The sequence below is a fragment of the Chaetura pelagica genome, unplaced genomic scaffold, assembly GCF_000747805.2.
Source record: "Chaetura pelagica isolate M959 unplaced genomic scaffold, ChaPel_1.0 scaffold224, whole genome shotgun sequence".
In the NCBI taxonomy this organism is placed as follows: Eukaryota; Metazoa; Chordata; class Aves; order Apodiformes; family Apodidae; genus Chaetura; species Chaetura pelagica.
In genome coordinates, this window is record NW_009953316.1 from 1 (window position 1) to 21,380 (window position 21,380).

The following is a 21,380-nucleotide window of genomic DNA, read 5'->3' on the forward strand; positions in this document are numbered from 1 at the left end:
TGTACAAGGGATGAGACATCTATTGCCCTGGCACCCTGGCTGCTGCTGTAGCAAAGCAGGTATTGAGGGACAGCTCATCCCATGGTTGCACAAGATTCCTCCTGTTCCACATATTTAGCTTTGCTGACGGTGTTTCTTGTACAGTAAAGGACACTGTACAGGAATTTCTATTTCTTGAACAGAAGCTGGTTCTCTTTTTCCTTGACCAGGTGTTGACATGATTTCTATCAGTCAGCAAACACCTCTTAATCTGCCTGTGATGCTGGCAGTGATGCAGGCTGCTTTATCTTCTCTCAGATGCATCACAGGTGTTGGGATAACAGTGATATTTCCATTATGAGAGCTTTCACTGAGTGGTGTTTAAATAACTAGCATTGGAAATAAGGCAGGATGAGAAGCTGGAGGGATTACTGGGGAAGAAGCTGCCATGGCTTCTAAAACACACCCCCCACCTGGGGAAGTGTCTGAGCTGAGGACTGGGAGAAGCTTGCAAAATCACCTTGCACATTTGCCCTTTTCTTACTTTTTTCCCCTAACCCTCATGTATTGCTTTCCACTGCATTCAGGAAACTGAGCTAGAGATACCCTTGCTGTGAGCCAAGGCATCTGGCCTGTTACCTCTTGACTAGCACTGGCTCAGGAACAGGGTGACCAGGAAGCTGAAAACTGAGAAGAGTGAACCCCAAGAAGTGACTTCTTACAGTGCTCCCCACAGCATGACAGTGCCTGCCCAAGCTCAGGCACAAAAGCTGCTGGCAACTCTTTTGCACTGCACCCTCCACAAGCTGAAATAGATAGAACTAACTTCCTTTCAGAGACACAGAAACCAACTTACCTTGTGAAGAAATGGACCAGCAATACCTTGATTCACACAGATCTGTTAGCAGCAGGATTTCCAGATGCCTCTGTGGTAGTCTGAAACTGGCTGTGATGTTGGAGTGGTTCATACATTATCTGTTGGAAGGTTGAGTTGTATGTAATCCTGTTTTGCTAGATTACTCATACAGGGTTTGGAGGAAGTTGTCCAGGGGTGGAGCCAAGACCTGTGTTTTTCCAGAGGTCTTTTGCAAGGCCATGGGCAGGGTTATGGTGCTCAGTAGGCTCCCCTGTCCCATTCAACAGTTTGATGAGAATTTTCCAGGTGTCTTGGCAACTGAAACTTATTTTTGCACTTAGTGGCATTTCTGAGGACCTTGAATCAAGTCTTCCGTGCACCTGTGAGCCAGTCCCAGTCAGTGGGCCAAAACAAGACCTCAGATCTACCCTTTCCAGAAGTTGCACCTGGGAGAGTTGCACAAACCCAAGTGCCAGCTGCTTGGTGCAGGCTGTAAGCAGCAGGCAGGAATTCCTAAGATAAAGGAGGCTGCAAGATGAGCTGCACAAGTGGTGCCTGGCTGCAGGAGCCACCCCCAGGTCAGGAGAGCATTCTGCACTCAGCATCTTCAGGGCCTCTTGTTCAACCTTTGCCAGACTCCTGTGCTGCAGACAGAGGCATTCAGGCACAACCTGATGCCTGGTGTTGGCTTCTGGCCAGGCAATCATTCATCCTCAAAGAGATGTCCAAGACAGGACAGGAGAATTTACAACCACCAGGATGATTTTTTTTTTAAACCCCAAGACAAAGCCTTTTTTCTTCCAATCAAACATCTCCATTCACCATCAGACATCTCCTTGTGCATCTGTCCCCAAGCCTTCCCACACTTACTGTTCTCCTCAAGCGTCTTTCTCCAGGTTCAACATTTGGCTGGGGCAGCAGGTGAGCACTCCCACCAGCCACTCCAGCAGAGCATCCCGCCAGGTTTTTGGTGACTTTTCAGAGGGCTGACACATTGGCCAGCTCTTCTGAGATCTTTAGACCTAACAGGACCTGGGGGATCATCTTCTAGGAGTGGCAGTCAATAGTAGGACTTACTTTCCTTCCCCTTCCCCTTCCCCTTCCCCTTTTTAACCCCATAATCCCATTTTTACCCCCATAATCCGCCCTTGAACCCCCATAATCCCACCTTTAACCCCCATAATCCCACCCTGGGGACCCCCCCGAATACTTCTGGGCCCCTTTCCCTTCCCCTTTTGCTTCCCCTTCCCCTTCCCTTTCCCTTCCCCTTTCCTTTCCCCTTTCTCTTTCCCCTTTTTTCCTGTATTTCTAGGATGATCCTACAATCCTAGGAATTGTTCAGGTTGGGAGGCAGCTCTCGGGTTCCTCTAGTCCGGAGCCCTGCTAAACCAGGGTCAGCTAGAGCAGGTTGTCCAGGACTGTGTCCAGTGAGTGTCTGAGTATCTCCAGAGATGGAGATTCCACAACCTCTCTGGGCAACCTCAGCCACCTGAGACTGTTGTGTAAAAGGGTATGAGTCTGCAAGGTGGCTGAGGAAAGCCCTCCCAGTGAGTCAGGAGGTCTTCTTGCTATCTGGACTCCTTCTAGAGAGAAATCTAGGGGTGACTGGATCCACTCCTTGACCTAGACCTGGTCAATATTTTCTATCTAAAGCATTACGTGTGTACCCACCAATCAGAGTCAACATTTGGCTTTCTCAGAGACCCAGCAAGGAACTTCACTGAGACTGGTTTGCAAAGTTGCAAAGGTCGGTATTTTATTAAGGCCACAGATATAACATGCTTGGAACTGCTGTTGGCAAATAAACTCACTGTGTTGGCACTAAATTTCTCAGAGCTGGCTAAATAATTAATTAAACTAAAGTATCAATTCCCCAGGGTATCATTCACAAAGCAGAGGAGGGAGCAACTTTGTATCAAGGAGGAGTCCCTGCCGACTCATCTGGAAATAGTTGTGATTCCCTTCTTAAACAACAGTGAATTACAAAAGCTATTTCATACTTCCTGACAATATGGGATGAGGACATACCTGGTGTGCTGATTGGTTCCTAGCAGGCTACAGGGCTATTAATGCAGAGAGGGGGGAGGAAGTAGAATCAACACTGGCCACAGATATGGACTGCTTGTCATCCATGTTGGCACTACTCTGGCTGTCAATCTTTGCCTCTGGCTGTTGTTGGCAAAACCATCTGGGTACAGAACACCCACCCTATCCCAGCAGTCACAGGATTTACTGGGGTGGCAAAAAGTTCCAAATTGGCATGCTCTAAGAATCTTCCAACATATGGACTGGGTTCTGCCTTGGAGAAGCCAGTGGCTTGTCCTTTGCCCCTGCTCATCAGGAAGAGATGAGAGCGCTAACTTAGCCTGTTTCTTTGTCCAAAGCTAAAGCAAGATAAGCACATCAATTTGGGATGACTGGCCAATTTTCCGACCCTAGACTTACACCCTTTCTGAGTAGGTGAAGGTCAAGTCAGCAACACATTATCATTGATATCTAATGAGAAGAGCAAGGACCCCTGATCTGTACATGGGCATGAAGAAAGGGGGAAAAGGGGGAAAAGGCAAAGTCCCTCTTGTCTCAGTGACAAACTCTGATTTCCTTGCTCATGGGCTGTTACCCAAACTGCTCCTCCAAAGTGGCCATGGCAAGGACTCCTCCCTGAGAGCTCTCTCCAAGGACAGGCAGCAAAGCAAACCAGCTGGAGGCTCTGCTGACCTTTTTCTCCCTTTCTTCATTGGAGAAGGTGCTCAGAGAGACAGAGCTGGGAAAGCACTAGAGAAGGAAGCAGGACAGATGCTGCAAAGACATGAGGTGATGATCTTAGAAGTCATGGCTCTCGGGCTTTTTATACCCAGGAATGGATCTTAGTTGCCGGGGACATGCATTGTTAAAGAGAGAAACTGGGCCTCTCCCATACAGGTCGGTCAACCTCTTTTCCAGCTCCCCTAGGCTGAGTTCCTCTACTGCATTCTTGTTGTTCTCAGCAATGACCCCCCAAGCCTTCATTCTGTTGTCATTCTGCTCACAACAGGCACTTGACCAGAAGTGGCTGGGCTTATTAACCCTGTCGGCAAGGTAGTTCCTCCCAGGCACGGTGCCCACGATGACATAGGTGGTTTTACAGTTCTGAGCCATATTTTTCATTGTGGTCAGCTCGTATTTTTTCCAGGCACCTTGGTTGAGTTTTGCAAACTGGGGCGCGATATTGGTGAGGGTGAAGGTAGAATTACAGCTGCTGCTGTCAAAGGTATGGCTGCAGGGGGTCAAGTGTCCACGATGAAAATCACCTGGGTGCTCATAGTCTTCAAGGACAGCCTGGCTATCTTTGAGTAGAGTCTTCTTGACTTTTAAATCATGTAAGACGTACGACTGCGTTTCCATAGTTTTGGGATATTTCAGATCAATCAGCTTGAGAGGTAAAGAAGAGAAGACGTTAGTATTGAGAATGGGAGTCATGGAGCAGGTTTGTCAGAAGGGGGTTTATGTGGCCTCTGCAGGTTGCAGAGCTCTGTGTGTCTGCTGGATCCTTCTGAACCAAGCCTGAGGCAATGGTAGTAAGGGACAACTGCAGCTGGATGGAGATCGTGCACTTCTGACTTTACTGATCCTACTGATTCTACTCACTTCTCACTGCCTGAAATATCACTCAATATATTCCTTGTGTCATTCCAGCTCTCCCATCACTGAGTGCCTGTACATGGAGTTAATCTCTGGGTCATCTCAGTTTGAGTTTATCCACGTTTCTCTCATGCCACTTACAAAGCCAAATTGACCCTTCACTGGGAGCAAAGAAGGTGTGTCAGGGAGGAAAAGCAGCTTAGGATGAAAAAAAGATCAGAGCTCAGCAGAGCTAGTTCTTCAAATGTAGCTGCTTTTGCATGTCTTTTCCCCATAATTTCATTCCCACTATGGAAGGAGGGGAGGGGGAGTTAGGGGGAAGAGCGAAATTTAACTTTGTAATGTAATGTAATATAATGTAGCTTAGTATTCTATAAGGTCAAAGCAGAAAAAAAAAGGGCAGTTTTAGGATATAACTCATGTCATCGTCCTGTTGATGTCTCAGACACATCAGAGGAATCAGCTGGTGGAGTTATTTGAAATTAGGTGAGATAACTGCAACACAATGGGGGGTAGAGGGGAGGAGGAAAAAAAAGTGTTTAGTTAAATGCTGCAGTTCACCTTTTAAGGACCAGAGGGTGACATACTGTAAGAGAGGACACTCACCTGGGGTTCGACCATCCACCTTTGACATCTTTTGGTATGTTTAGGCTGGTAGATATAAGCAGAGTACACAGGAATACGCTCTTTCCTGTCATACAGGGTGGCATAGTAATACTGGTTCTCATAAAGCTGGCAGATCGAGGCTGAGTTTGCAGGAGTCAGGGCTTCATTTGGGGGTGTTTGCCAGAAGAAAAACTGAGGACATTTACTTTGCAAGGATGATGTCACCACCTCGCCATGTCCCAGCCAGAGGCAGCTGGTCAAGACCTGCAGCAGCAACAGCAATATCATTGCTAGGAGGTTCTGCCTGAAGGGCTCTTGCTCACCTGGAAGGCAAATGCAGAGGGACACTCAACTTGGAGAAATCTCATCATGGCCTGAGGTCATTTTTGTGTTTGTGGGACACAGCTGGCAGAGGTGGAGGAATCTGAGAGACCAAGGAGGGGACAACTTCTGCCCTTCCACATCTGTAAAAATAAACTGGGGAGAAAGGTGAAGTGTAAACTAGGATTTAGGTGCCTAGAGGAGGCAGCAGTGGGAGAAGTCAGCTCCTCTGAGGAATGTCCCTAACACTCCCCATGTCTTTTCAGCCACAAAGCAAATCTGTTGAGGAACTGAGGCATGGTGTTGGAACAAGACCACATTTTTTGCCTTACCTGTGCTGGCCAAGAGCTCAATAGGAAGACAGATTGCTGAATTCCAGCACTGTTTGATTTTGGTTTAATCCAGTTTGTTTGTTGGTTTGGTTTGGTTTTGGCTTTGTTGTTGTTGGTTTGGTTTTTTTGTTTGTTTTTTTTTAATTTGCATAGCCCCTGAAGAAAAATAGCTTGAAGCACTCCAGGAAACAGAATTGCCCTGTTTCAGTGTATCATCTCACTCCCTGATTATATTTCATCCCAAAGACAAGGGATTAGCTCATGTGGTGAGCATTTCCCAGCTTCTTCCAGGCTCTTTTGCCCCTAAATGTCATTCCCACATCCTTCAGATCTTTACTTTTCTCTGCTTGAGTTTCTTACCTTAAGTTTCTCACCTTCTCATTCTTCTCTAATATAAAACTTTTAAGAGCAGCAAATTACAGTGCATGCATAAAGTCTCATTTTCTCCTTGAAAGGGGCATGTTACAGGTCAGCAGCTGCAGCCCTTCCTTTCTCTGAAGTATTTATTCTGAAGATAAGAAAGCACTTTAAATATTACAGTAAGTGGTGGAAAAGGAGCAAGAACTTACCTTGAAGCAGCCTCAGAACAAGAAGCTAAACCGTTGGTTCACTCCTGTCCCTTGAGAAACCTTTGTCTGATCCCTCAGGAATCCCACTGCAATATATACCAAATCATGTATCTGCCCCTCCTCATAAAAGGGGAACTCACAGAAAAGTGGGAGTTTCTTCTGGGGTTCAGGGGAAATTTCTTCATGCCTTCCCAGGAATGGGGTGAAATTAGCTACTTGCTGATTGCTCAGCATTTCTCCCAAATGTGCTGACTTGCAGTATCATGTGCCAAAATCAGATACCTGTGCTGGGTGATTTTTATTTCCATTTCCTCATTCTTCTTGGAGCAGTGCTGCTACTGCAGGCCCCTAATCCCCAGGCCACATGTTGCACATCTGACCCTAGATATGTCTAAACACTGAGGGTTCAGTTTCTCTGAACTAGGAAATACTCCCTCCTGGAGAACAGTTCCTTGCACTGGATTTCAGTCCCCGAGCTCTGCCCTCTGGGCCTGATCCTGCTACTTTTTGTCAGGGCAAGAGCTGGGCCATTGAAAGCAGATCTCAAGGTATTGGAACAACAGGATTCCATGAGTCTAGCTAAAACAGCATTTGATGGACATTTCTGAAGAAGAACAGAAAAATACTGAGCTTGGTGCCCAGGCAATCCTTGTTGGACCTCAGCTTTGACCAGAGTGAAAGGTCACGTCATGGCGGAAGTGCTGCTGCTCACAAAAAGTTCTTCTTTACAGAGAAAGGAAAAGGACAGGAGGTCAGCACCGAGGTTCCTCTTTCTTCTCAAAGAACTTAAACTGTCCTCAGTGAAAGAGGAAGCAGCCAAAGCAGACACCAGCTTAGGTGACACAGTAATTATCCAGCTGTGACATCAAGAATGCAATGGAAACAGAGTTTGAGATTTCAAAAAGCCAGATGGAGAAATCCCACGCAGAGCAATTTGCCAGCCTGGAATGGCAGAAGGTTTTCCCATGTAACTGGCATCAAGAAAAGCTACCCTGGGTTACCTCTTAGAGTGGACCTCCAAAACTGTGTACAGTCCTTCTGTGGGCACATTTCCTTCAGAAGTGGAGGAAAACGCATCTAGTTTCGTGGTGAACAAATCAGCAGTAAGAATGAAACCAAACTCTTCCACTTGGCAACAGCTTTCATGGATGTTGGCAAACTTTCCAGAGCATATCCAAGAAATGGACTATAAAAACTGTCCAGGGAAACTGATACAACAAATTGGTTGTAATAACCACAAATAACCAGATGAAGAAGTGAACCTTTCTTCTTATCCCTAGGATCTACAAGGTCATGTTTTTGCAGCCTACAGAAGAGGAGGCTCCGTGGTGACCTTATAGCAACCTTCCAATATCTGAAGGGGGCCTACAAGAAAGCTGGGGTAGGGCTTTTTACATGGGTGTGTAGTGAGATGACAAGGGGCAACGGTTTGAATCTTAAAGTGGGGAAATTCAGGTTGGACATTAGGAAAAAGTTCTTCCTGTGAGGGTGGTGAGATGCTGGAACAGGTTGCCCACGGAGGTTGTGGATATCCCCTCCCTGGAGCTGTCAAGATCAGGTTGGATGGGGCCTTGAGCAACCTGATCTAGCGGGAGGTGTCCCTGCCCATGGAGGGTGTGTGAACTACATGATCTTGAAGGTCCCTTCCAACCAAAACCATCCTATGACTCTATTTTCACCTTTGCCAGGTGTTCAAACCAGCATGAGCTTCACATGAAGGTTGATAAAGTGTCCCAAGCCAGACCAAAGATCTAAAGTGCCTAGCAGAGGCATCAGCTGCTTCTTCTGTCTCTCCCCAGTGTTCCAGAAGAGGTCTAAGGCTACTGGCCACGCTAACTGGCCACCCTCACTGCCATGCTACCAACTGGACATTGCCAACATTCCACCTGAACAACTGGCCACCACTGATCAGCCTGTGGTGCTCCTTCAGCACTATGAACAGAACTGCCTTCACACTGTGAACAAAACAAACTGATACACTCGAATGTCTCTCTATAGATCCCCTTTTCTTGCAAAAATCAGAGCACCAGGAGCAGAGTCATCTCTCCATGAGGACTGTGCCTGGTGCTGAAAGCAGTGTTGTTCATGATGCTTTACGAGTGCAATTTGCTGATTGGTGGTCAGTTGTCCCAGTGACCAGTTGGTGGTGTAGAAGTGTCCACCAACCAGTTGCTTCTTTTCCCCCAGAAATTCCTCCAAAGCAGCTCTGCCATGCAGCTGCCAAACAGATCCAGTGCTCTGGTTGAGTGCTGGTCTTGGTGACAGCAAGAGAAACTGAAAGGTCTTCGGGAGTAGCTTGGATTGGAAAGTATCTCACACCCTGCAGTTGTTACAGAGGTAAAATGGAATCCCAAGACATTAAAGCAACTCTGTAATGTGAACTTTGGAGATTCTCTTCCTTCCACCATGCAGCAATAAAAGCTTCTTCATTAGCTATAGCAACACTCCCATCTGGGCTTTGAGCTTACAGATCAGCTTTTCAGTTTGGAAACTGATCCCTGTTGTGGTTTCATATGGATACACCTGTAAGAGGATGATGTATCTTTACTTATTAACATAACTTGCTTATTAAGCCTCCTTTAATTTCTCTTCCTGGAAGATGGTTGTGTATTAGGGCCCAGGATTTCACCCTGTAGATGGGCTCCCAAATCTTGTTGAGGCTTGACTGGTTTGGAGCTGCTCTGAGATATGATGCCGAGGTGGTGACAGGCATGGGATAAGTGGCTTTGAAAAAATGGGTTTAAGGATTCAAGCTCATTGAGTATGGGAAAGGGGAGGCTGCAGGGCAGCCCACTAGCTGACTACAGCTCCTGCAAAGGCCAAAGGTAAAAAAGTCAAGGTCTTTGCAGTAGAGCCAGACACTATAATCAAGGGCAGCAGCCACAGACTGTCGCTTGGGAGATGCAGGTTGGACAGCAGGATAAAAAAATATCTCCAGGCAGGTAGCACAGCACTGTGACAGGTTGCTGGGAAATGACAAATGACTGATTGCAGAGATGGCTCAAGGCTTAGCTGGATGAAATCACAGCTAAGCCCATTTAGATCTGACAGGGCATCTGCTTCAAGCAGGAGGTTGAATTAGCATCCTTCAGCTGATGTTTATAACTCATATCTCTATGACCCTATAAGTTGCCTGCCTTCCATCCCTGCCCTGACCCAGCACACTCTGTTATTGTCTGGAAAACTCTAACAAGCCAGCAGATGGCCAAATCCCCTGGTCCTGGGAGTCGAACATTAAAGTTTTTCTGCAGTCTTAAGATACAAAAAGCACACCACACAGCTCAGGGAACCAAGAGAAGGGCACATTTCCAGGTCCCTGGTTCACACTCCTCTGGGGAATAGTTGCTCACCAGAGGAGACTAAATCAGCTCAACTACCCCCAAAAGGAGATGATGATTATATCCAATGGTCTATGCTAGAGGTGAACGATTGCCCCACCATGAAAATGTGCTCCAACTGCTCAGAAGCCCCTGGTTGGCTCTCTCTGCAATAAACATTGTGTGTCACTGCACATTAATTATGCCTAGGGTAATTAGCAGTTATGCCAACACACAGATTTCCAGGTACACTGCTGGCTCACTCTGTATTGAAAATAGCTGGTTGATTGTTATGTATGTGAGATGTGATATATGTGAGATGTGATATGTGTGATACATGCAAGATTAGCCCCTTTGCTCAGGGGTTGTGCTTTGGGGCATCTCTGCTGGCCTTGGCATCCTCTGAAGCCCATGGGTGTGGTATGGTAGGGAGGGCCAGTTGCCCACGGTGAGCAACCCCAGTCTTCACTCCATCTCTGAAGTTGTCCACTCCATTTGTTCAGTGCTCACTGCCTCTAGTCAGCAGAGGTGTGATATTGTTGCACGGTAGGAGGGTGGCAGATTCTGCTGAAATATTGGCATAATCTTCTGTTAGATGGCTGAAATTGTGATCTAAGATGGAGCCCTCAGAGATGCTGAAGTTTCTAGGAGATACTTAGTTCTTGTTAAGTATAATCTTTAACTATGAGTTTTGTCAGTGAATCTCTTTGTGACTTTCTTGCCAGTACTGAAAAAAATTCAAACTTCTAAGTAAACAGATGCTTCATTCATAAATCTTGCTTAGTGCTCAAGTTCCTTGATTCCTGAATGTATTTGTGATAAAAGGAACCAGACGTAACAGTTTCTGGGAAGGGGATAATTTTAAGTTAGGATCTGTGTTTAAGAGAGCATGAGCAAACAGCCTGCTATTCCAAACTGTGGAGAGATGGTTTTCCTAGAGTGAATAGGGAGCATAAGCAGCCACTTCAGTTGAGTGCATAAGGTGAGAGGTCAGCATGACACCCTTTGCAATTTGTGGGCCTGATGCCTCAGATATTAATGTTTTCCAAATGCTTCTCAGGGATGTATATGTTAAAGACTGTGAATAAATCTGAAATAAACTAAACCTGATCTCTACTACCTGCTACTTAAAATTTGCACCTGGAATATAAACTGAGGGGCAGTAGGAACATAGAGCTCAGATAGAGAGAGGCCTTGAGCTGCATCATGATGTGTGGGTGAAGAAAGTAACCAGGACTCCAGTCCTGCCAAGGAACATTTCCTAATTAAGCTGCATTCATAAGAAACTGGCCTTTCATGCCAGACTAACAGAGACAAACAATTGCAAGAAACCCTTTCTGGCTGACCCTGTCAAAATGACTCAGACTCCCAGATTTGCTCCAGGATTTGCCCTGTTGAAGGTGTAGTCCCCAGCAGTCCCTTTAGAGTCTATAGAAGATAAATAGGAATTTTCAAGGCACAGTTCACACAGCAGGCAGATGAAGTGAATTGTACTATAAAAGTGCTTGTTTCTCTCTGGTGGCTATAAGGGATTCCAGGGTAACAAGCTCCAATTTACAACTTTAAGAGTACACAAGATGAGTCCTGCTTTAAGTTGCCACCTCTATAGAATCATAGAATCTGCTGAGTTGGAAGGGACCCATCAGGATCATCGAGTCCAACTCCTGTCCCTGTGTAGGGCACCCCAAGAGTCACACCATGTGCCCAAGAGCATCATCCAAATGCTTTTTGAACTCAGGCAGGCTTCGTGCTGTGACCACTTCCCTGGGGAGCTTGTCCAGTGTTCAACCACCCTCTGAATGAAATACCTTCTCCTGATACCCAACATAAACCTCCCTGATTCAGCTTCCTGCCATTTTCCCAAGTCCTGTCATTGGTCACAGGATTGAAGAGATCAAGATCTGCCCCAACTCTTCCTCTCATGAAGAAGCCACAGATTGCAACAAGGTCACCCCTCAGCCTCCTCTTCTCCAAGCTGAATAATCCAAGTGACCTCAGCCATTCCTCCTAAGTCCTCCCATCCAGACCCTTCACCATCTTTGTGGCTCTCCTTTGGACACTTTCCAAGAGTTTTGATGTCCTTTTTATATTGTGGTGCCCAAAACTGCACACAGTGCTCAAGGTGAGGCTGCACCAGTGCAGAGTAGAGTGGAACAATCACCTCCCTTGACTGGCTGGCAACGTTGTGCTTGATGCACCCCAGAACATGGTTGGCCCTCCTGGCTGCCAGGGAACACTGCTGGTTCATATTCAGTTTGTCATCAACCAGGCCCCCCAGGTCCCTCTCTACCACGTTGCTCTCCAGCCACTCGTTCCCTAGTCTGTACTTACCACCAGGATTGCCCTGCCCCAGGTGCAGAATCTGGCACTTGCCCTTGTTAAACTTCATGTGGTTGGTGACTACCCATCTCTCTAAGGTGTCAAGGTCTCTCTGCAAGGCCCATCTGCCCTTGAGGGTGTCGACAGCTCCTCCCAGTTTTGCATCATCAGCAAACTTAATTAGAATACCTTTGAGACCGGCGTCCAAGTCGTTGATGAAGATATTGAAGAGGACCGGGCTTAGGAAGGAGCCCTGTGGGACCCCACTAGTGACTGACCACCAGCCTGATGTTACCTCACTCACTGTCACTCTTTGTGCTCTACCTCTGAGCCAGTTGCTCACCTGTTACATGGTTCACTTGGTCCTGTATGCTGGACATTTTGTCCAAGAGAATACTGTGAGAGAGAGTATCAAAAGCTTTGCTGAAGTCCAGAAATATTCCATCCACTGGCTGCTCTTGATCAACTAGGTGGGTTACCTTATCATAAAAAGAAATTAAATTTGACAAGAAGGACTTCCCCCTTGTGAAATTCACCAGGCTGTTGTGCCAGGGCAAAGTGAGAGCAAATGCCACCAGCGGCACTTGGGAGTGGGGAACCCTTGAACCCTTGGTGAATGAAATCTGTTCCTCATGCACAGTGTGAAGACACTGACCCCACAGGAGCAATGAATGAGGAGGATGACCTGGAATCTCTCATCTATAGCTCTTTTTTTGTTTGTTTGTTTCAAAATATATCTGCAAAAACTAGAAGTCTCTCTTAAACAAACCAAAACAACACAACACTTTCCTATGGCTGCAAAGGATGCTACAGCCCCCACAGGAGATGAGGGGGAAGGAGTCAACATGGAGTCAAGTCCAAACCCAAATATCAAAAGACAAATGTTTATAAAACTCTAGGCATTATGAAAAAAAAATCTGGAGAGTTATTCAAAATAAGACCAAAGTACAGGTCAATGCAAGTAAGGCTGGAGTACTAAGAAGGTAAAAAATACCAGGTTGAGAGCTTGGTTTCTATGTCCTGGCTCTTTTTTTCAAGTCTGCCACAGACCTAAGTCAGCACAAAACCGCACAAAATGCATCATATGATACTTCCCAATTTTTTTATCTAGTGGTAAAAGTTGTTTCTGGTAAAGGCAGAACTGTCACCATCAGCCCCAACATGGTACCCTGGGAGGTGTGTTGCAGGAAGCACAAGGCTGGTGACTTGACTCTTTTTGTCCTGCTCTCACACTCACTGCTGGATACTCCCTGTTGACACTGATGGATTCTTTACTTGGAAAGCCTGATGGGGCTAGTGCACGAACTTGCCTTTATTTAATAGAAATCTTGCTAAAACACAACTTTCCTGCAGGATTAAAACAAGTAACACCTCTCTTTATTGTAACCTAAGGCAACTGCTCAGCCAGACAATTCCATTACAGAGTTGATATCTCAAAGATCACAGATGTCCTCCAGTTCTTTGAGTAGTATTAGTCAGTGCTTATATCATGAAGTCATCTGCTCATCCAAGATTCTTTCTCCAAATGCCATGCTGTATACTGAACTTTGCCTTTTCCTCTTGGAAATCTCTCAAATGTTCAGAAAATAAAACAGAGAAACAGACTGAAAGATATAATTTGCTCTCAAACTACTCCTTTGTGCTCCAAATTATTTTCATTTAGCATCCATTCAGGAAGGCAATCTTTACTATCTGCATGTTGTTTATTCTCAGTCATCCAATCAAATTTTCCTGCAGGAACAATCCATCCCCAAAGAGAAGTAAATAACATTTACTAATGGCAGGTAAAAGCTCACAGCTTTATTGGTTTCTCTGCCAGTGATAGATTGGCTTTCTAACAGAAGAGGATTTTCAGTGCAAGTTACAAACATGCCAATTAATATACATATTTCACTATTACAATTAATTGCAAGAAGATTAGATAACAATACTGATAAAGTTGGGGGTTGGGGGAAGAGCCACTACAGAGATTTTCTTTCCCTGCCACCTGACCAGTGATGGTCAAGGGCAAAACACACATAGATAGAAGGTATTAAATCTCTGGACTTTTTTGTTTCCTGACTATGTTCTTTGAATAAAACTTACCCTGAAAGTCCCATCTTCCTAGCCCAAAACTGTCAGGCTCTCAACCTACCTCAGCGACCAAACATGAGGCAACCATGTTTTACTTTGCAAAATGTGTTGGGTCAATTTCAAGCACAACTACAGGCTGGGCAGAGAATGGATTAAGAACAGCCCTGAGTAGAAGAACTTGGGGGTATTGGGTGATGAGAAGCTCATCGTGCTCTTGCAGCCCCCAAAGCCAACTGTGTCCTGGGCTGCATCACAAGAAATGTGACCAGCAGGTCAAGGGAGAGGAGTGTGAGGAGTAGAGAAGGAGCTATGTCCACTTTTGGAGTCCTCAATAGAAGAAAGACATGGAGCTGTTGATTCAGTTGACTCAGGGTGATGAGCCCTTACTTCTGGGGTGTGGGACGAAAGGGGATAGTTTATTTTCTGATTCTTGGGAAACATAGAGAGGAAGGAGGCCTTAATACTTCTTCTTTCAGAGTATCATAGACTGTTAGCTGTTGGAAGGGAACTCTGGAGATCATCAAGTTCAACTCACCTGCCAGAGCAGGACCAAAAAAAACCCTGCAAAGAGCTAGAGCAGATCACTCAGATAGGTCTTGAAAGTCTTCAGAAAAAGAGACTCCACAACCTCTCTGGGGAGCCTGTTCACTGGAACTTCCTGCGCTCCAGTTTATGTCCATTGCCTCTCATCCTGTCACAGGGCAACTCTGAGAAGAGAGTGACATCCTCTTCTTGACACCCATCCTTCAGATATTGGTAAATATTAGTAAGATCCCCCCTCAGTCTTCTGTTCTCAGGACTAAACAGCCCCAGGCCTCTCAGCCTTTTCTCGTTAGACAGGTTAATAATTCTTGTAGTCCTCCACTGGACTCTCTCTAGCATATCCTTGTCCCTCTTGAACTGGGAAGCCCCAAACTGGACACAGTACTCCAGATGTGGTCTCTCTAGGGCAGAGCAGAAGGGGATGAGAACCCCCCTCAATCTGCTGGACACAAAGGCACATTTCTGTCCCATGGATAACTTGCCCACCAGGACTCCAAGGTCCTTCTTCATGGACCTGCTTTCCAGAAGATCAACCCCTAATCTTTACTGGTGCATGGTGTTATTCCTTCCCAGGTGCAAGACTCTACACCTATTCTTACTGAACCTCATTAGGTTCCTCTTTGCCCAGCTCTCCAGTGTGCCCAGGTCTCACTGAATGGCTGCACAGCCTTCTGGTGATCAGCCAATCCTCCCAGTTTTGTATCATCAGCAAACTTGCTGAGGACACACTCTGTCCCCTCATCCAGGTCGCTGATGAAGATGTTGAACAGGACTGGACCCAGCATGTGTTCCCTGGGAACTCCACCAGTTGCAGGTCTCCAGGTGGACTCTGCACCACTGATCACCCTCTGGGCTCTATTGTTTAGCCAGTTCTCAATCCATCTCACTGTCCATTCTTCTACCCCACACTTCCTGACCTTGCTCAGAAAGATATTATGGGAGAAAGTGGCAAAAGCCTTGTTAAAAGTCCAGGTAGACAATATCCACTGCTCTCCTTGAATCTACCCATTCAGTCAAAATATCATAAAAGGCTATGGGGTTAGTCAAACATTATTTCCTTTTGGTGAAGCCATGATGGATACTCCTGATAATCTTCTTTTTTTTTCCCATGTGCTTCGAGGTGAGCTCCAGAATGAGCTGCTCCATCTTTCCAGAGATGGAGGTGAGGCTGACTGGTCTGTAGTTTCCTGGATCTTCCTTCTTGCCCTTTTTGAACACTGGAGTGACACTGGCTTTCCTCTGGTCCTCAGGCACCTCTCCTGTTTTCTGTGATCTTCTAAAAATGATGGAGAGTGGTAGATGTCACAGTTTAACTCAAGATCAGCAATTAAAAAAAAAAAATCAGTAGGAGAAAATTGGCTTCATCCTGGTTCAAACCAAGACAGTAGAGCAACAAGATCAGCCAGCTCTCTCATCACTCGTCAGTATGTCTACCTGTGTGGGCTTTCCAACAAATATCAGGGTGATTGAAGTCACCCAGGAGACAACCATATCCTGGGCTGCACCAATAGAAGCATGGCCAGCAGGTCAAGGGAGGTGGTTCTCCCCCTTTATTTGGCTTTTGTGAGATCCCACCTTGAGTGCTGTGTCCAGTTCTGGAGGCCCCAACACAAGAAGGACATGGAGCTCCTAGAAAAAGTCCAGAAGATGGCCATGAAGATGATCAGAAGGCTGGAGCACCTCTCCTCCAAAGACAGATTGAGGGAGCTGGGGTTGTTCAGCCAGGAGAGGAGAAGGCTCCAGGGTGACCCTATAGCAGCCTTCCAGTATCCGATGGGGCTACAGAAAAGCTGGAGAGGGACTGTTTGCAATGGCATGGAGTGATAGGACAAGGGGGGAAATGGATTAAAACTAGAAGAGGGTAGATTTAGGTAAGATATTAGGAAGAAATTATTTCCTGTGAGGGTAGTAAGACATTGGTCCAGATTGCCCAGGGAAGTTTTTGAAACCCCATACTTGGAAGTGTTCAGGGTCTACTGGGAAGTGTCTCTGCCCATGCAGGGGGGTTGGAACTAGATGATCTTGAAGGTGCCTTCCAAATCAAACCATTCTATGACTCTATGAACACTAGACCATGTCATCTAGAGGCTACATCCAACTGTCTGTAGAAGGTCTCATCAACATCTTCCTGGCTTGGTGCATGGGATGTTTGGTAAGGCACAACTAATTCTTGCCTATAAGCTTTCAACACATTCTTCCTCCCCCCGTGGGTACAGTTCAACATGTTCCAGTTGCTCTGGCACATAAAGACCAACTCCACTGCCTCACCTTGTTGATCTATCTTTCCTAGAGAGTACCCAGCCATCCATGACAGCATTCCAGTCATGGGAGCTTCTTGTGTTAAGAGGCAAAGCAATTTGGTGGAAAACAAACCCCCTTGGGTTCCAGTTTATCCTCAGGAATTAGAGGAGCTGGGGGTGTCTGGGCTGCATTCCACTCTGCTTCAGTGCTGTGCCTTTCCTTAAAATACAAATATGGGTTTAATTTTTAAGTCAACTCCAGAAACTATTCCACAGGGCTGTGCCACTATGTCTCAGTGGCCTTGAGACACAACACAGACCTCCAACTCCTCCTACTTATTCCTTATCCTGTGTGCATTGGTGTGTAAACACTTCAGAGAGGGAGTTGAGCACTTAGTTTTTCCCCTTGAGGGGTAGTAGGCCTTCTGATTCTCAAAAATGCTACCTTGCAGCCCACTCTCCCCTTCAAATCCAATTTAAAGCTCTGTATATCAGCCCCACAATCTCTTGTGCAAAGACTTGTGGAATCTAACTTAATTTCTGGCTTTCACTGAAATGGGACATCCAACGTGGGCCATTCCTCTGAGCCCCATTTCTCCCTGAGCAGAGACCAGGTCTTGAGTGCTGTGGGTCATCCTTGGGCTCCAGTCTTGGTCATTCACTCCCTATCTTCCAACGGGCTTTCAGGGCTGTGTTTAGGGGTTTGTCCCCATGTCAACACCCCAGGTGTCATTCCTCTCCCATACAGCTTTCTGGCCTACCAGAAGTGACCCCCTTCAACACAGACCAGTGGAAACCAAGCAGCACTTTAGGTAACATTCAATTTCTTAATAGTTGTGAATCTAAAACAGCTACCTTGATAGGCCTGCAGAATTTATTCATACTGTTCTCCTCTGAGTTTCAGCAGTAACTCTTTCAGAAGTCAAGGTCTATGTGACTGGCAGACCATGGCTGCCCCTCTTTGTGGTGGGCCAGTGTAAGCATGTTTGGACTCCAGCTTTCCTGGAATGAGACCATTTTCAACTACACAGCATTTTTTTCTAACCCCTTGCTGGGGTGCTCACTTCAATGTAAATTAATTGGAAAGAAAACAATAAGAAACGAAAGAAGAAAAGTTCAGGGAGACCACAAATGAGGAAGCAAGTCAGCTGTGTTTTGGGACAAGTATTGAGTAAGAAGGTCAGAAAGCGGTTGCACTTTGTCAACATTTTTAGGAAATCAGGCAGCAAAGACCACAGGGAAGACCTTCAGGAAGGAGATTTCAGAGGAAGAGATAAGGGTGGAAGCCATGAATGAAAGCAGAGTCCCAGAGACCCAGTCATTGGGAGAGAAAGCTTTTCTCTGTAGTACAGGATGGAACAGCTCAGGAGGTAAGTGTGAGCCAACACTTATTTCCACCCCCTAGAATTCAAAGTATTGACCAGTGGCAGTGGGGAAAGGATGGATTAAAATCAAGGCACTCACAGCATCAGTGTCCAGGGAAGATGAGAGGCAATCCCTGTATTCCCACTATTGTCCATGATCCCACTGAGGTAACATAATGTTGCAGGACTGTTCTGGTTTGAACCCAGGATGATGGGTTCTTTGGTAGTGAGGGCAGGGCCACAGGAGTGGCTTCTGTAAGAAGCTGAGAAGCTCCCCCGATCCAAAACCAACCAAGAAGCCATTAGAGGGACAATAGATGTGCCTCATATGGAAGAATCAACATAACACCTGAGCACAGAAGTACTTAAGGGAGAAGAGCTGAGCTGGAGGAGAAGAGAGAGAGGTTTTGCTGGTTGGTGAAGAAGGGGAAGGTGCCCAAGCAGAAGTTTCCCTGCAGCCCATGGCGAGATGGCAGCTGTGCCCCTGCACTCATGGAGGAACGTGGTGGAACATTCCCTGAAGGTGCCAGGAGGGGTGAACTTGGCCACTGGACTTGGATTTTGTGGCCAGAGGATTTGCTGCCTGTGGACTCTGATTGCGCAGCTTTGGAAGCCCCTGGTGCCAGGAGAGTTTGTTCCCGAAGCAGCCGTGACTCTGTGGGAAGCCCAGGCTGGAGCAGCTCCGGGCCTGGTGGGAAGGACTCATGAAGGAGAGGTTCGTGGAGGACTCTCTGCCATGGGAGGGACCCCGTGGGGAAGCAGGGAAGGACTGTAAGGAATCCTTCTTCCTGAGGAGGAAGGGGCAGCAGGACCCACCAGCCTGTGAACTGACTCTAAACCCTATCCCCATCCCCCTGTGCCGCTGGGGGGAAGGAGGGAGAGAAACTGGGAACAATGGGATTTGGGCCCGGGAGGAAGGGAGGGGTAAATTATGCAAGCCCTGCTCTGTGTGTTGTCTGTGTCCTGTGTGTTTGATGAGTGTAAATTAAATTATTATTTTTCCACAAGTTGAGTCTGTTTTGCCCAGGATCTTAATCAGAGAAGAACCCTCCTTGTTCTTTGTCTCGATCCATGAGCTTTGTCCTCCTGATCCCAGAGTGTGTGTGTGGGGGAGTTGATTGAGCAGCCATGGGGATGTTTCTCTGTTGTGTTGGGCCCAAACTGTGACAAGGACACACTGTGCAGCATTTTGATGTAACCACACTAAACTGCTGATATTTGGCCTTCAAATCCAGCATGTTGCAAGAAGTGGTAGTTCCTAGACACCTCCAGTCCTAAATGTCCCTACCCCATGGTGATTAACAATCCATGGGGCAGGGATGAGGACATGTCTGATGGAGGTGAGATTCAGAAGATGCTGAGATTTGAAGACGAATGCCTCACAGAGGAGCAGAAGGGAGGGAACCCACAAAGCTCTGCAGAGGCTGGAGAATGTGAAAGGGAAACTGATGAATCTGTGTTTGGCGGCTTCTAACTCAAGGGTGGGGGAAAAATGTGGCTGCAAATCACTTGCTGGGCAGGGGGTGTAAGACCTGCACAGGGGATTGCAAAGAATTACTTCAGTGACTGGGGCTGATCTGCTGCTTCTGGGAGGATTCTCCCAGCTGCCCCAGGCACGGGGATTCAGACTGCTGACCCTCCACTTCTGGGCTGTGGGTGGGAGAAAGGGACTAGTTTATTTTCTGATTTCTGAGAAACGCAAGCAGGAAGGAGGGGTTTACTGTTTCTTCTTTCCACGAAAGGGATACCACCTATGCATGCTTTACTGGGGAAAGGAAGCTTCTCTGTACACAGCCCACATCTTGCCCAGGGAGGAGGACAATGGGGTACAGCTTCAGGGCCATTCACGTTCATCCTGGAGAAAATGCAGCTGAGGGGAGACCTTGATCTCTAGAACTACCTGAAAGGAGATTGGAGTGAGGTGGGGGTGGGTTTCTTCTCCCAGGTAACAAGGGATAGGATGAGAGGAAACCATTTCAACTTGTGCCAGGGGAGGTGTAGATTGGATATTAGGATATATCTCATTCACTGAAAGGGTTGTCAGGCACTGGAACAGGCTGCTCAGAGAACCTGCAGAGTCACCATCCCTGGGTGTCATTTAGAAGACATGTAGATATGGTGCTCAGGGACTAACACCAGAGATCAGTGCTTCTCTGGATCCTTCTAACTGCCCCAAAGGGAACTTCATGGGACCACGTATCCACCTGAGAGGACTCCCCTTTGTGAGTGCTGCCAGAGGAAAGCCCACAGTTACCGAGCTACTGTTGGAATCAGAAGGATGGTTTTCTTTTGTGTTTGGCTTCTACAAACATCACCATCATCTGTATGGTATATGAGCTTCAAGGAGAATTGGACAGAGAATGAGAAAGGAGAACATCTGTACTGGAGCAAAGGAGATGGAGGTGGAGCAATAAGAAGGTTGGATGTCTGAAAGAAATTGCCTTTTCTCATCAGTAAAGGTATTAAGGGTCACACTCAGCTGGGGATTAAAGCTCCCTGTGTATCCATATGTAGGTGTATCCATGTAAGCCAAGTGCCTGAGTTCCCACCGTGGTCAGAGAACCACCTGGTCATTGGGTGTGATTCTGATGGAAAAACACAAGAGCACAGTTAACCACGTGCAGGTGTTTGTATTACCTGAGTGGCCTTCAGGCATCTGAGAAGTTCACACAAGCCCAGCAGATGTAACACAGGTGTCATGGAAGCTCATGTCCTTCTCTACTGGAAGATGGAGGTCAAGGGCATCTAAAGTGGCATGAGACACCTGCACACAGGCAAATCACACCCATGTGGCCTTTCCTGAACTCAGTGAAGCATGGAGCTACCTGTTTAGCAGGTCTTTGTCCATGCCATTACCTCCAGCCATACTAGGGTGGACCAAGAGAGCTCTTACATTGCAGTAGAAAACAAGGGTGTTCTCTGACCAATACGTGTGTTCTTACATTTTTTTCTGGTAGCAACCAGAAGAGCACAAGTCTTTCCAGCATCAGTCCTGCCAGCTGGCCCAGGTTCCATGGGTTACTCAGTATAGAAACCAAGACATTTCAAGGGTTTGGTTTGCCTGGTGACTTGGGTCTGCTAGCCAGGATGAAGCAGCCCTTAAGATGTACCCCTCTGTAGATGAGTTTGCCAGCACAGTATATGTACCACAGAACCAGGTCTTGACATGCTTTTCTCAAAGAGCAAGAGGGCTCAGACGCCTCTTTCTAAAAAAAAATAGAAGCTGCAGGAAGTTCTCAA

General features: G+C 46.7%; 1 protein-coding gene across 1 annotated transcript; it reads right to left on the reverse strand.

Annotated features, from left to right (window-relative positions):
* Window positions 1-3,658: 3,658 nt before the first annotated feature.
* On the reverse strand, window positions 3,659-5,350 carry LOC104389151 (endonuclease domain-containing 1 protein-like). Its single transcript, XM_009998105.1, has 2 exons — window positions 5,063-5,350; window positions 3,659-4,246 (listed from the first exon to the last, which is right to left on the reverse strand). Exons 1-2 carry the CDS (start codon window positions 5,348-5,350, stop codon window positions 3,659-3,661), a joined length of 876 nt encoding a protein of 291 aa, XP_009996407.1.
* Between the last annotated feature and the right edge of the window lie 16,030 nt (window positions 5,351-21,380).

Excerpts from the sequence above, each read along its gene's own strand:
- LOC104389151 (XM_009998105.1), bottom strand. The coding sequence starts at position 5,350 with ATGATATTGCTGTTGCTGCTGCAGGTCTTGACCAGCTGCCTCTGGCTG. Across the intron at positions 4,247-5,062 it reads GGTGGATGGTCGAACCCCAG|CTGATTGATCTGAAATATCC; the intron begins GTGAGTGTCCTC and ends TTACCTCTCAAG.